The 15,879-nt window shown below is 41.1% G+C and overlaps 1 protein-coding gene across 8 annotated transcripts in view; it reads right to left on the bottom strand.

Annotated features, from left to right (window-relative positions):
* Positions 1 to 6,322: 6,322 nt before the first annotated feature.
* Positions 6,323 to 15,879, bottom strand: part of CBLB (Cbl proto-oncogene B) — a 214,076-nt gene continuing 204,519 nt past the window's right edge. For all 8 annotated transcript variants that reach the window (XM_055316315.1, XM_055316310.1, XM_055316313.1 and 5 more), the window contains one exon: positions 6,323 to 6,809. In XM_055316315.1, coding sequence (XP_055172290.1) covers positions 6,550 to 6,809 — 260 coding nt within the window. In that variant the 3' untranslated portion in view covers positions 6,323 to 6,549. The remainder of the gene's footprint in view (positions 6,810 to 15,879) is intronic.

Raw genomic sequence — 15,879 nt, 5'->3', positions numbered from 1 at the left:
GCATTTCATCTGTTGTTTTCAGCGTTGGAGCTTTAGCCTCATTCTAGGAGAAAAGGAAAAGTCCTTTTCAACATCTGGCTGCATTTGGTATGAGGGAACTAAAAAAACCCACTCGTTTTGCCACTTTTGGCAAAGGCAAAGTTTGGTGCCTGAACTAGATTTTAAACAAAAAACAAAAGTCATAAAACCCAAAGCACAACAAGAACAACAAGCAAGAAAGCCTTTTTTTTCTGTAAATATGGAGCTTCTGAGTTTTCCGTTTAGGTGGTCAGCAGGGAAGCAAGCAGCTCCCGGGGAACCCAGACTGGCCTTGGTGGTCCAGCCAGCTCACCATCTCTAAGCTCTCCCCCCTCACTGTACTGGGCTTTGAGTACCAAGTTCAGGAAGAATGCATGACGGTAGTAAAGGTTTTATGTTAGAAACCCAACTCCACACTTTTCCAGCAGAGTGGATAGATTATTACCCGGAAGATTTCAAATTTCCTCATTTTAGCCACACCGGGCTTGTCCCACTGTCGTCTGCCCTTTGCTTTGTGAAGGGATAGAACAAATCAGACGTGCTTCTCTTTGAGGTCTACTCTGGGGATTCTAGGAGGTGAACTGTGGCTTAAGTTCAATATGGTAGTGAGAGCTGCTGTTGATCGAGGATTCAGGGGTAGCAGGCAAATTCTGAGTTCTTTATCTGGAGTCACTCGCTGAGTCCCCCCTCCCCCCCATCAATCCTTTACTGTAGGTGTGGTTGCCATTGTCCTTTTACCTATGGACACAGAGGTTAGCACACTTGCTGAAGATGACATGACTCGGAAGTGAGAGAGGCAGAGATTGATCCTAGGCAACCCGGCTCCACAGCCTGGGCTCTTAACCGCTGTTATGTTGCCATAGGAACTTGTGAGCAGTAATCTCTTAGACACGTCAGAATCTCTTGATGACGAACATTGAGTATTCTCTTAGCCTCTCAAGTTCCTAAAAGCTTTGAGCTTTACCAAAACAAATTTTATAATCTCCCAGCCTTTACTTGGTGAATCTGATTTTTTTGCTTGTTAATTTTTGCTCCCTATCCCAACAGTGAACAAAAACTAAAGTATCTACCCTAGTGACTTTAGTGAGTAGGCTTACATAGCTTCTGGTCCACGGGTGAAGAAAGCAGGATCAAAAGAATCCACATAGATAGTGGCGGAGGTGAAACCAGAACTCATGACTGGTTCTAGTATTGGCTATTGAAGAGTGCATTTTTTATTTATTTGAAATGTTTTATGGTGCACTACGGACTGGGTTCTGTATGAGGAGCTTGAGATACAGATACTAGATATGCTCCCTTTACTAAAGAAGTTAGTCTAGGTTGGGCCATCTATGGAATGAAGTCATTGCAGAACCACTTAGGTATGATGATATCATCCTGTATGACGTAAAAAGATGACGTGGCTTAACTCAACCTGTGGTATAAGATAGGAGGGACTTCACAGAGACAATGCTTGAGCTGGATTCTGAAAATTTAAGACTTGACCAGACTGAGAAAAGGGAAAGGAATATTCAGAACTGGCACGTACAAAGACGTGAAGAACATTTGAACAACTGCAAGCTCAGCAGAAGTGAAGAAGGCCTGGGGTGGGAGGTGAAGATAGAGTTTAGACAGGAAATCCCCACCATGGAAAGCCATAAATGGTTTTACCCTGAGGAATAATATTGGATTTGAAGTTCAGAACCTTCATTCTGTCTTGCACTGGAGCCAGGAAATCAAATTCTAAGGGAGTCGTAATTCAGACCTAAAAGAGGGTAGTGGCAGGAGGAATGAAAAAGCAGCAAAAACAGGTAGTTAAGAATACTGTTCAGGTTTCATCTGAAAAATCAAAAGAGGGACATGTGGAAAAGGCATGGAAATTACATTTCTCTTAGCCTATTGCTTGTCATTTGATGTGGCAATTCCTGTTAGGCAAACCCTCATGTTTGGATTATTTTTTTTTAAGATTTTATTTATTTATTCATGAGAGACACAGAGAAAGGCAGAGATACAGGCAGAGGGAGAAGCAGGCTCCCTGCTTGACGTGGGACTCGATCCTGGTCTTCAGGATCACTCCCTGGACCAAAGGCAGGCACTAAACCGCTGAGCCACTCAGGCTGCCCATGTTTGGATATTTTTATGGTTACCGTCAGGTCTGACCTCCAGCAACTGATTACTAATCTGATGGCTCCTAGTCTTAGATGTCTCGCATAGTCCTTTACCAACAGACACAACATCCCCCTCCCTAGCCTTTTCCAAGTTCCTCGGCCCTACTACTTCTCACCTTTGCCTAAGTAACTGTTTTAAGATGTGTGGTGCCCTGAGTTGAAATGTTTTACCTCTGGAGTTAACAGGAAAGACCTTGTTTTTCGTTTAGGCTGACAAAATGTTCTTCAGTCTTATCACTGGTCGAAATTTCCAGAAGGAATGTATCACACCCTCCTTCCCTTCCATGTCTAGAAGAGGCCTGCTGGTTATTGAAAGGGTTAAATGTTTTACTACTAATTTCCTTGCAAAAAGTAAGGGCCCAATAAAAGTTCTAAAGCATCCAATTTAAATACATAATTCCAGCACAATGTGATAATTTATATCACATTTATTGTATTGGAATTATTTGCTTATGTATATCCCCCCATTTAACTGTATGTGTTTTGAGGGTCTAACTATTACGACTACATGTGGGATGTTGCACGTACTGATTACTTTCACGACACTTTATGGCTCTTGATTTAAAAGTAGTTACTAACATTCTTTTAATTCTCCATTGTTCCCTGTCCATTATATACTGACCCATTTTATGTATTCTCCCTTATGTAACAAATTATTAGAAAATCCAAGAATTTAGAGAGCAGATGTTAGAGTCGATTAGGAATTCTCAATTGTCATCTGAAGATCTTCAGCCTTTCTCAGATATGGTTCTTACTTGGAACCTTAATAGAACTGACTTTGAGTTCTAGGACACAGAAAGAGCTAATTCATGTAAATATCTTTAAATGATATGATTTGGGTATTTAATAACTAAACTATCTGGGATGGGTATTTTGTACTACTTTGTTCACTTAGCTCTTCAATCTAATGTCTTTTGCTTAACACAAAGAAAGAAAACAGAAATGCCGTGAAAGAAATGTTTGTTTTCGTTTGAAAAATAAAATACCAACTCCACATTTTGTTAAGATTCATTTTATAAAATACCTTAAAAGAACAGATAAAGTACTTGAGTTTACATAATAACCAGGATTGAAAAAAGATGAATATAAATTAATTGAACACATAACTATTTTGCCACATTAAACAAGTTTAAAAAAGGCATTAAAAAAAATAGTAATTGGGAAGAAAACCCTTCACTCTATTGCTGTCTTTTTTTGGAAACTTTTTCTAGAAGCACTAAAATTCCAGGTCAACAGGCAGTACCTGTATTGTTGAAAACACACGGTAATTTGCTTCCAAATCTGTCAGCTTAAGAGAAAAAAAATTAAAATTTTAACCAGGTTCGATAATTCAGTGCAAATTAAAGCTTCAAGTCGAAAATTCAAGAGGAAAAATAATGTCCAAACTGTAGGAAATGCTTCTGGAACTGAAAACGAAAAAAAAATTCACATTATGAAGAAATCTTTGCAAGTGTTCTTGTGTGTGAGATATTGAGTTAACAAATGGGCCCTCTGAAGTTGCAATTAGGGCTTTAGTAAGACGATTTGCAATGTGGGTAAGGAGAAATGGACAGGGAGGAGCTAAAGGTCATTTTGTGGAACAAAGCTCAAGTTAACCATAAGCACTGCACGGATTCAATTCTAGAAAATTTGGCCAGGATATTGCAGACATCAAGGGGAAATAAAGAAATTATGGAACTAATTTACTTGACTATCGTTGAGGATAAGTACTTCTATCCCCAGAATATGTTGGGAGATGAGGGAGAGCAGGTTAATGTTGGCCATGATATAATTATATGGATTCTAGGGTGTACTGGCTTAAAAAATAATTATATTACCAAGTCTTGAGAAACAGGAAGAATGTCTAACTTTCTGGATCACAGTGAAACCAAGTGTCAATCATTTCCAATCATTAATGGGGAAGTCGTCATTTTTATAATTACTCTGGTTTAATTATTTCCACAAAAAAATATATATATATATTTTTTTGCATTTGGTAGTCATTGGTAATAGGTAGCAATGGGTTTTTCATGACTGCATTTGATAGAAAGTTTCCCTCTTTCTATTACATTCCATACAAGCTTCTGATTCATTCTTTTTAATGATAAGACTAATGGTTGCTATCGAGTATCAGATGTAGAGATTTTAGTGGAGGCTCGGAAGTCATTTTTGCAAAATAGATCTAAAAAAAAAAATGTAGGTCTAAATTTACTATATCGTCACCAGTCTTAATTCTCACTGGAAGTTTCCACACATTATTTGAAAACTGTTTGAATGATGTGCTGTGGTTTACTAACATTTGTATTTTACATCATTCTCTACTAGAGTTAGAACAATGTTATCACAATGAAGTGGCAACTTTTGGCTTTTAGTTGTCTCTAGGATCAGCAAGTCATAAAAACAAAACATACAGTGCTACTCCAACATGACATCAGAGACCGATTAAAAAAAAAAAAGTAAATAATCATGATGATGTACATGGAGTCCCTAAATCCATGAAGGATCAGCTGATGCCATTTTTAAAACTGTAAAACCTGCACTCATATACCTGCCCACAGGTGGAACATCTAAGGAAGAGCAAAAATTCCTCTCCGGGGACACTGAGCAGTGCAGACCCTACTTGAAGAAATCGAAACACCCATGCCTGTGACTCAAGTAGCTCCTATCATGATAGCCAAACCTTTAAGGGCATGTGTCACATGTCACTTTGCAAGACAACGCATCAGTTCCCCTCCCCAGGTCAACTTGCTGACTGCTCCAGGCTTGAACCTCAGTTTCCACCGGGTCCTGCTAGATGTTTGGTCCCGTCCTTTCAAAACCTGAAGAGAGGCTCACTCTCAGATGCATCCTTTTACATCACACAAGGTGTGAAGTTGAAAGACGAGTGGTAACAAGGTGCACAAGCCTGCAATGAGTACACATTTAGAAGACCTTCTGTGGGCTCAAGCATTTTACACAGATCTGGTCCCATTTCTCCACCAACTTCTCATTAGGCTTTGTCCACCAGAGAGAGACTTTTGCCATCAAAAGCACAGATAAAGAATAACAAAACATCAGATCAGAATCAGCTTGTGACAGTTTGTGCTTTAAAAACACAGTGCCTAACAGCGTCAAGCACATCATAGATGCTCAATAAATATTTGCAGATTTATCAAGACTAATAACATGGTTTCTGTTTGGGGAGAAAAAAAAAAAAAAAAAGCAAGACTATATAAATTTCCTTCCCCTGACCGGATGCAGCAATGAGAATCTACAAATTAAATATGATTCTGATTTGATTGGAGATTTTTTTTTTTTGGCCAAAAAGAAAAAAAAAAAAAGAACAGAATATTGCCACAGTAGCATTGGCACTTAACAGTGCATCAGGGATTTCACTTTTTCCACTGCAATATGGCCTGGTTCCTACACCTGTTAGGTCCCAGAGGGTAGTCGACCCTCAAATAGGAAATGAGCTCTCTTCCACTTTGGGAAAGGAAGGATCATAGTTTTATCCGAAAACTATTCATACATTTCAGGGAGTCGGCCCTCGGATTCGGCCCGCCTCACGGTAACGCAGGCCTGAGGGTCAGGGAGCCGCACTCTAGGACGTCAGAGCACGGCGTCCTAGGACGTCAGAGCACGGCGTCCTAGGACGTCACCGCACGGCGTCCCGCGCAAGTGCGCTTCTCCCGCCTCCGCAGCCGCTGCTTCCCACCTACTGGTTCCTGTTTTTGCAGAGTAGGGACACCCCAGGGGTGCCAGAGGCGACTCCGGGAGGTCAGAGATCGCAACACTTTCGCTAAAAAGGGACGTTCCTCTCTATCGTACGAAAACCCCTTCTCAGAGAGGCAGCGAGTTCACCGACGAAGAAAACGCTTTATACATTCATAATTTCCCCGTCTCACAACAGCAAAGGTTTCCAAAAGAAAGACTCAGTAGTGAAGGCCACACACTTTTTTTTTCCTTTTTTCTTTTCTTTTTTTTTTTTTTGCATTAGTTCGATACGTTGAAGATCAGAACCTCTGAAGCATCTTGTGACTGGGCGAAATGGCGTTGGACCCGGCGGCGCGTGGGGCGGGGCGGGGCGGGCGCGTGACCGCGTGACGTCGCCGCGGCCGTGACGTCGCCGCCGCCCCGCCGGCTGCCTCGCGGGCGTCTGTGGAGGCGGCGGCGGCGGCGGGGGGGGGGGGGGGGGCGGGCGTGGCAGCGAACCTGGAGGCGCGCAGCGGGCCGCGAGTCGGCCGACGTGTAAACAAGGAGAAGCGGTTCACAGGTCTCGAAGTTGAAGGGACGTAAGTAAACGTCTTCAGATCACTTCTGTCAGTTCAACCCTGATTGGAGCAGCACGGCCGGCGGGGCGAGGCCCTGGCGGGGCGAGGCCTGGCGGGCGAGGCCCTGGCGGGGCGAGGCCCCGGCCGCCCGGCCGCTAGAGGTGCAGCCGCGGGGAGACGGGAGGCGGGTAGGCGAACTCGCGCAGGATGCTCCGGGCCACGTCGACGTTGTTCTGGGCGATCTCCAGCGCCCTCTTCACTTCCTCGAAGGCATAGCCCTCCCCCATGAGTTTGGCGATTTTCGCGTCCACGTTTTCCGACGCCGCCTCGGGCCCGTGGGGCTTCCTGTGCTGGACCTCGGGGGCGGCCCTGCGCGGGCGCGGCTTGGGAGGCCGGGCTGGTGCCTGCGAGCCGTCTGTGAAGATTAAAGAAAGAGAAGGAGAAGAGAAGAGAAGAAAGAAGAGAAGAGAAGAAAGAGAAGAGAAGAGAAGAGAAGAGGTATCCTGTAAATAATGGGATGAAGTAAAGATCCCGCCTCCCCTTGGTCTTGTACGTGAAAGCCCTACTGCCTCTCATCATCCCCACGCGTGAACGTTCCCCCCCCCCGTGTTTCGCGTGCTGTCGCGGGGAGGGCTGCCTTGTCCCCCTCTGAACTGGGTCCGCAAGTGCTGCAAGTTTGAGGGGTCAGCACGACTTCATCCCCGCTTCCGCAGGCGATCCGTGGAGCCCCGAGAGACGACGCGTGGAGGAGGGAGGGAAGGCCAGGAGCAAAGGCCAGGAGCCCCACCCACCCCGAGCAGGCCCCCCCGGCGCCCGGCGCCCCGCGCCCCTGCCAGTCGGACTCAGGTCAGTAACAGCCTCGACGCTTCGAGCTACTGGTGGTGGAAGAGGCTGAACGGAGAGGCAGACGCTCGGCTTTGCTCGCCTACTTTACCCCGGTTCCGGGCACGAAGTTCTGCTGGGGAAACCGCGAAGCCGGCCGCGGAGATCCGGGCTCTGAGTCCGTCCCCTGAGGAGTTTCTCAGAGCTCCATGAAAGGACACTGGTGCCCACGGGGAGACCGTACCCCAAGGCAGAGACCTCGAGCCCCCCCCCCCGCCCCCGCCCCCCGCAGGTCACAGGGCGTGGGCTGGGCACCGAGAAGGCACTGTGTCATGGATGCCCATGGTATCGGTATTTGTGCTGGATTTCAAAAGTTTAGATTCTAAAACGATGATTAGAAATTATCGAATTTATGCCGTGAAACACATTAACGGATTTAAGACTTTTTAGACACTGACACTTCTTTAATATCCTTTCTCAGGCCACTGACAAATGCCAAATGATAACTCTAAGGGCATACTTAAGTACCGTTTCTTGCATTTATGACTAAACATCTCAAGTTATTCTGGTCTGCTAAATCGCATTTCTCACTAGGTTTTTAGGTTCCATTTACTTTCTATTAAGTATTTCCATTATGTCATTGCAGCGATGGACAATAAATTTTACTTTGCTTCTAATGATTTCCAGAAAAACCGTTAGAAATTCTAGCAAGCTTACCCTTTAATCAATCACCACAGAATTCATACATTGAAATCTTGTCTGTTCTGATTTACTTTTGGGTGAGAAAAAAATACCTACACTTAAATGCAAGTCTAAATTCCTCATTTTCTACAGGTGACTCTTTAAGAGTTTTTCTGATACTGTTATTTTGCTTTTGCCCAAAATACTAAGAAGGACATATGAATGTCAAGCATCTTTGAAAAGAACAGCTGAATATGCTCCTAAAGTGGGAAGGATACTATGGCAGCTGGAGACACACCTACTAGTATTAATTGACAATGAAGTTTTAAGATTTACAACTTTTAAATTTAATAACCATGTGTATTTTATTTTTTTTTAATTTTTATTTATTTATTCATGATAGTCACAGAGAGAGAGAGAGAGAGAGAGAGAGAGAGAGAGAGAGGCAGAGACACAGGCAGAGGGAGAAGCAGGCTCCATGCACCGGGAGCCCGACGTGGGATTCGATCCCGGGTCTCCAGGATCGCCCTGGGCCAAAGGCAGGCGCCAAACCGCTGCGCCACCCAGGGATCCCTAACCATGTGTATTTTTAATTGAAGTAGAGTGGACATACATTATATTAGTTTCAGGTGTAAACAGTGATTTGACATTTATAAACATTACAAGATACCAGTGAGTGTAGTTACTGTCACCCTACAAAGGTATCATGATGTCACTGACTATATTCCCTATGCTGTGCCTGTGTTCTCACTGGAAGCCTGTACCTCTTAATCTCCTTCAGCTATTTTGCCCATTCCCCAAATTCCACATAACCACCAGTTCTCTGTATTTATGTCTGGTTTTTTTTTTCATTTTTTTTTAGATTGCACATACAAGTGAAATTTTATGGTATTTGACTTATTTTACTTCGCATGATACCCTCTAGGTCCATCCACATTGTCACAAATGGCAAGATGTCACTATTTGTGGCTAATATTCCCCAGTGTGTGTCTCTGGGTGTGTATATATATCTTTATCCATCTGTTGATGGACACTTATATTGCTTCCATGTCTTGGCTACTGTAAATAATACAAAATTGCATGTATATTTTCAAATTACTATTTTTGTTTTCTTTGGGTAAATACTGAGAAGTAGAATTGCTGGATCATATCATATGGTAGTTTTATTTTTTAAAGGAATCTCCATATATTTTCTGTAGTAGCTACGCCAGTTTACATTCCCACCAACAGTACAGGAGTTCCCTTTTCCCCACATCCTTCCAATGCTTGCTTCTTGATGATAGCCATTCCGACAGGTGTGAGGTGATACTCCCATTGTGATTTTGATTGGCATTTCCCTAATGATTAGTGATGTTGAGCATCTTTTCACGTGTCTGTTGGCCATTTGTATTTTTTTTTTTTTTTTGAAAAATGTCTATTCAGGTCCTCTGCCAATTTTTTTTTATTGGATTTTTTTTTTTTTTTTGGTGTTGAGTTATAGGAGTTCTTTATATATTTTGAGTATTAACCCTTTATTGGGTATATAATTTGCAGATTTCCTCTCTCAGTGGGTTGCCTTTTCACTTTATTGATGGTTTCCTTTGCTGTGCAAAAGTTTTTGAGTTTGGTGTAGTAGCAATTGTTAATTTTTGCTTTTGTCACCCTGCCCTGAAGAGAGAGATGCAAAAAAAAAAAAAAAAAAAAAAAATTAAGATTGAGGTCTAATTTACTACATACGTTTTTCTCTTTGGACTTTTAAGGTTTCAAGTCTTACATTTAGGTCTTTAATCCTACTTTGAGTTTCTTTTCACATATAGTGTGAAGTGGCCCAGTTTTCTCAATACCATTTAATGAAAAGATTGTCTTTTCCCCATTTTATATTCTGATCATCTTTATCACAGATTGACCTTAGACATGTGGGTTTATTTCCAGGCTCTCTATTCTGTTCCAGTGATGTATGTGTCTGTTTTTGTGCCAGTAACATGCCGTTTTGCTACAGTTTGTAGTATAGTTTTAATATGGCACTGGGGTACTTCAAATAGCTAAAGCATTCTTGAGATAGGAACAAAGCTTAAATTCTTTGTGGTTTCATGCAAATATTAGTACTATTTGTTCTAGGTCTGTGAAAATGCTATTGGTACTTTGATAGCGATTGCATCCAATCTGTAGACTACTTTGGGTAGTATGGTATTTTAGCAACATAAATACTTCCAATCCACGAACACATCTTTCCATTTAGTTGTGCCATCTTCAGCTTCTTTTACCAGTATCTTATAGTTTTCAAAGTACAGGTTTTTAACTTCCTTGGCTAAGTTTTATTCATAGGCATTTTATTCTTTTTGCTTTGTTTTTGGAGGGAGGCTTTTTTGGGGCATTTTATTCTTTTTGATACAATTGCGAATGAGATTATTTTCTTAATTTTTCTGATGGTCCATTATTAGTATATAGAAATAACAATTTTTATATGTTAATTCTATATCTTGTGATTTTACTGAATTTATTTATCCTAATAGTTTTTTGGTAGAGTTTTCTATGTATGGTATCATGTCATCTGCAGATAGTGACGGTGGTACTTCTTAGGAACTTAGATGCATTTGTTTGATTGCTGTGACTAGGACTTTTAGTACTACGTTGAATCAAAGTTGTGAGAGTATCCTTGTCTTGTTCTGATCCTAGAGGGAAAGCTTATAGCTTTTCACTGTTGAGTGTGATGTTAACTGCGAGCCTGTCGTATACAGCTTTACTATGTTGAGGTATATTCCCCATCTAACCACTTTGTTGAGAGTCTTTATCATGAATAGATGTTGAATTTTGTCAAAAACTTTTTCTACATCTATTGAGATGATCATATTTTATCCTTCATTTTGTTAATGTGCATCACACTGATCTGCTGATACTAAATCATCCTTGTATCCCTGGAGTAAATCCCACTTGATTGGGGTGAATGATGCTTTTAATGTGTTTTTGAATGTTGTCTGCTAATGTTTTGTTGAGGATTTTTGTATCTACGTTCTCTCAGGATATCAGCCTGTAATTTTTAAAAATAATATCTTTTGTCTGATTTTGCTATGAGGGTTAATTCTGCTATCATAGATTGAATTTGGAAATGTTCCTTCCTCTTCAATTTTTGGGAGTATTTTGAGAAGGATATATATTAACTTTTCTTTAAATGTTTGGTAGAGTTCACTTGTGAATCCATCTGGTCCTGAACTTGTGTTTCCTGGGAATTTTTAAATCACTGGTTCAACTTCATTACTAGTAATTGGTCTGTTCATATTATTTCTTTCTGAGTCAGTCTTGGAAGATTGTGTTTCTAGGGAGTTAGCTATTATTTCATCTAGGTTGTCCAAATTACTGGCAAATAATTTTTTGTAGTAGCCTTTTATAATCCTTTGTATTTGTCAGTTGTAACTTTTCCTCATTCTTTTTTTCTAAATAAAGATTTTATTTATTTATTCAGGAAAGACATGGAAAGAGAGGCAGAGACACAAGCAGAGGGAGGAGAAGCAGGCTCCATGCAAGGAGCCCAATGTGGTTGGTACTTAACCCTGGGAATCCAGGATCAGGCCATGAGCCAAAGGCAGACACTGAACCACTGAGTCACCCTGGTGTCCCTCCTCATTCATTTCTGATTTCATTTGAATCCTCTTTCTCTTGCTTAGTCTGGCTAGAGGTTTATCCTGTTTTCTCTAAGAGCCTGCTCTTAGTTTTGTTGATTTTTAACCCCCCCCCTTTAGTCTTTTCATTTATTTCCACTCTGATCTTTATTATTTCTTTCTTCTCCTTCTAACTTTGGGCTTTGTTCTTCTTTCCAGTTCTTAGGTGGTAAGGTTAAATAGTTTGAGATTTCCGTTGTTTCTTGGGGTAGGCCTGTAGGACTACTATAATCTTCCCTGTTTTCACTGCATTCCAAAGATTTTGGAAGTTTGTGTTTCCATTTTCATCTGTCTCAAGGTATCTTTTTTAAAAATTTTTCTTTGATTTCTTCACTGACCCAGATTGTTTAGCAATGTTTAGTCTCCATGTATTTGTGTTTCTTCCAGTTGCTGTAACTGCTTCCTAAATTCATACTATTGTGATAAAAAAAAAATGCTTGATAAAATTTCAATCTTCTTAAATTTATTGTTTTAATGCCGAACATGTGACATATCCTGGGGAAGGTTTCATGTGCACTTAAAAAGAAGGTGTATCTTGCTGCTTGGGGATGGAACGTTCCATATAAGTTCCATATAAATCTTAGTCCATTCAGTGTAATGTGTTATTCAAAGATACTGTTTCCTTATTGATTTTCTGTCTGAATAATCTATCCATTGATTTAAGTGAGGTATTAAAGTTTCCTGCTATGATTTCATTAGTGTCAATTTCTCCCTTTAATTCTGTTACTATTTATGTATTTAAATGTTAGTATGTTAGGTACTTAGGTAGTTAGCATTGTTATATCCTCATTAGATTGCTCTTTATCCTTATGTAATGCCCCCTTTTTAGGTCTGTCTGATGTCCACCTTTTGTTTTCTCATTTTCATGGAATACCTTTTTCCATGCCTTTTCTTTGTAGGTATCTTTAAGGTGTGAACTCTCTTGTAGTCAGCACAGGGATGGATCCTATTTATCCATTCGTTCACCCTGTGTCTTTTGGTTGGAGCATTTAGTTCATTTATATTTAAAGACATGATAAATATGTAGTTATTGCTATTTTGTTAAATGTTTTTTGGATGTTTTCACAATTCTCTGTTCACAATTCTCTCTTTTGCTCTCCCTTTTTGATTTGATGACATTTTTTAGTGTTATGCTTGGATTTCCTTTTACTTTTTTGTGTATGACAGGTTTTTAGTTTGTTACCAAGGGTTTTCATATATAACTCCTTATTTATTTATTTATTTATTTATTTAATTTTTATTGGTGTTCAATTTACCAACATACAGAATAACACCCAGTGCTCATCCCGTCAAGTGTCCCCCTCAGTGCCCGTCACCCATTCACCCCCACCCCCCGCCCTCCTCCCCTTCCACCACCCCTAGTTCATTTCCCAGAGTTAGGAGTCTTTATGTTCTGTCTCCCTTTCTGATATTTCCCACACATTTCTTCTCCCTTCCCTTATATTCCCTTTCACTATTATTCATATTCCCCAAATGAATGAGAACATACACTGTTTGTCCTTCTCCGATTGACTTACTTCACTCAGTATAATACCCTCCAGTTCCATCCACGTTGAAGCAAATGGTGGGTATTTGTCGTTTCTAATGGCTGAGTAATATTCCATTGTGTACATAAACCACATCTTCTTTATCCATTCATCTTTCGATGGGCACCGAGGCTCCTTCCACAGTTTGGCTATTGTGGACATGGCTGCTAGAAACATCGGGGTGCAGGTGTCCCGGCGTTTCATTGCATCTGAATCTTTGGGGTAAATCCCTAACAGTGCAATTGCTGGGTCGTAGGGCAGGTCTATTTTTAACTCTTTGAGGAACCTCCACACAGTTTTCCAGAGTGGCTGCACCAGTTCACATTCCCACCAAAAGTGTAAGAGGGTTCCCTTTTCTCCGCATCCTCTCCAACATTTGTGGTTTCCTGCCTTGTTAATTTTCCCCATTCTCACTGGTGTGAGGTGGGATCTCATTGTGGTTTTGATTTGTATTTCCCTGATGGCAAGTGATGCAGAGCATTTTCTCATGTGCATGTTGGCCATGTCTATGTCTTCCTCTGTGAGATTTCTCTTCATGTCTTTTGCCCATTTCATGATTGGATTGTTTGTTTCTTTGGTGTTGAGTTTAAGAAGTTCTTTATAGATCTTGGAAACTAGCCCTTTATCTGATATGTTATTTGCAAATATCTTCTCCCATTCTGTAGGTTGTCTTTGAGTTTTGTTGACTGTATCCTTTGCTGTGCAAAAGCTTCTTATCTTGATGAAGTCCCAATAGTTCATTTTTGCTTTTGTTTCTTTTGCTTTCATGGATGTATCTTGCAAGAAGTTACTGTGGCCAAGTTCAAAAAGGGTGTTGCCTGTGTTCTCCTCTAGGATTTTGATGGAATCTTGTCTCACATTTAGATCTTTCATCCATTTTGTAACTCCCTATTTATATAGCAGTTTATTTTGATTGTCACTTGTTTGAACTCCTTTTGAAAGCACTATGTTTCTACCCTCTACTCCATTGCATTGTGTAATATGTGCACCCCTTAGGTAATTACTGTAGGTACAGCTGTTTACCATGTTTGTCTTCTAACCTTTGGGGTAGTTTTGTAAGTAATTGATCTATTAGTTTTACTATATAAAGCCTTTCCCCCCTTCCACTTAAGAAGTCCTTTTAATATTTCCTGTAAGGCTGGTTTAGTGATGAACTCTTTCGTTTGGGAAACACTATCTCTCCTTCAATTCTGAATGATAATCTTGCCAAATACAGTATTCTTGATAGTGGGTTTCCCCCCCCCACCCCCTTTAGTACTTTGAATATATCATGCACTCCCTACTGGCCTGCAAAGTTTCTGCTGAAATATCTGCTGAAAGTCTTACAGGTGCTCCTTGTACATAGCTAGTTGCTTTCCTTTTTGTTGCTTTTAAGATTCTCTCATATTATTTTTTGGCATTTTAATTATTATGTGCTTGTGTGAACGTCTTTAGGTTCATCTTGTTTGGGGCTCTCTGTGCTTTCTGGTCCTGAATGTATTTTCTTTCCAAGTTAGAGAAGTTTGCAGCTATTATTTCTTCAAGTATGTTTTCTGTTCCTTTCTCTTCTCCTTCTGAGACCCTTATATTATAAATGTCAGAATGCTTGATGTTGTCCAAGAGGTCCCTTAACCTATCCTCATTTTTTTTCAGATTATTTTTCCTTTTTGCTGTTCAGCTTGGATGATTTCCACTCCTTGGCCTTTGAGATTGCTGACCCATTCTTCTGCTTCCTCTAAGCTACTACTGATTTCCTCTAGTGTAGTTTTCAACTCAGTTACTGTATTGTTCAGCTCTGGTTGGTTCTTTTTTAATGTTTTCTTTGTTGAAATTCTCAGTGTGTCTTTAAGACCAATTTATTTGAACTCCTTATCAGATGGATTGCATATCTGTTTCATTTAGCTTCTCTTCCCCACCCTCCTGAGGTTTTGCCTTGTTCTTTCATTTGGAAATTCTTCCTATCTCCTCATTTTGCCTGACTCTGTGTTTGCTTCTATGTATTAGGTAAGTCAGCTATGTCTCCTGGTCTTGAAGATAGGGGCCTTATATAGATGGTGTCCTATACAATCACCCCTGGTCATCAGAAGCAGGTGCTTCAGGGGTATTGCATGTGTGAGCTGTGTGTGTGGGTGGGATTGGCCTCTACCCTCGTCCTGACCAAAGCTGCCTTCTAGGTGTGACATGGTAGAAACATTTTAGGGGGAGATCTATATAGGAAAGGGCAGAGTGGGGAGAGCAGTGCTGGGAAAGTAGATGGAGAACATCCAAACTGGAGACCACCAGCATTGGATGAACGAGGCTGAAGGAAGGCAAGAAAAATGGTGTCTGCCAACACTTCTATTCCTGCAGATCTCTGCCCCAACCTGCATATATCCTAAAATAATTACTGAATCTTCACTAATGGCCCTGGTGCTTTTCAAACTGCTGCCTCGGTGCTGGGTCTTGGAGTAAGTTTATGTACAGGCCCTTTAAGAGTAGAGTGGAATCTTGATTTTCTATGGCCCTCAGGCTCTTCTGAAGTGAAGCCCCACTGATTTTCAAAAACATCATTGGGTTTCATATTCCTGATGCACATCCCTAGGGTGAAGGGTGCCCAGTGTTAAACTGCTAACTCCTCAGGGAGGACCTCTATAACCTGTGATATCCCTCCTGCTTCTGGGTTGCTGTGCCGGGGCCTTGGTTCCCAGCCACATCTCATCTCTGCTCCTTCTACCCTTCTTGATGTGGAAGAACGGTTTTGCTAGTCTTCAGGTCATTCTCAGAAAGAGTTGCTCTATCTGTAGTTATAGGCTTAATGTGTCTGTGGGAGGAGGTGACCTCAGGGCTACCTATTCTACCATCT

The sequence above is a fragment of the Nyctereutes procyonoides genome, unplaced genomic scaffold, assembly GCF_905146905.1.
Source record: "Nyctereutes procyonoides isolate TBG_1078 unplaced genomic scaffold, NYPRO_anot_genome, whole genome shotgun sequence".
Taxonomy (NCBI): Eukaryota; Metazoa; Chordata; class Mammalia; order Carnivora; family Canidae; genus Nyctereutes; species Nyctereutes procyonoides.
The sequence above is the reverse complement of the archived record's forward strand: the minus strand, read 5'-3'. Positions and strand labels throughout refer to the sequence as shown.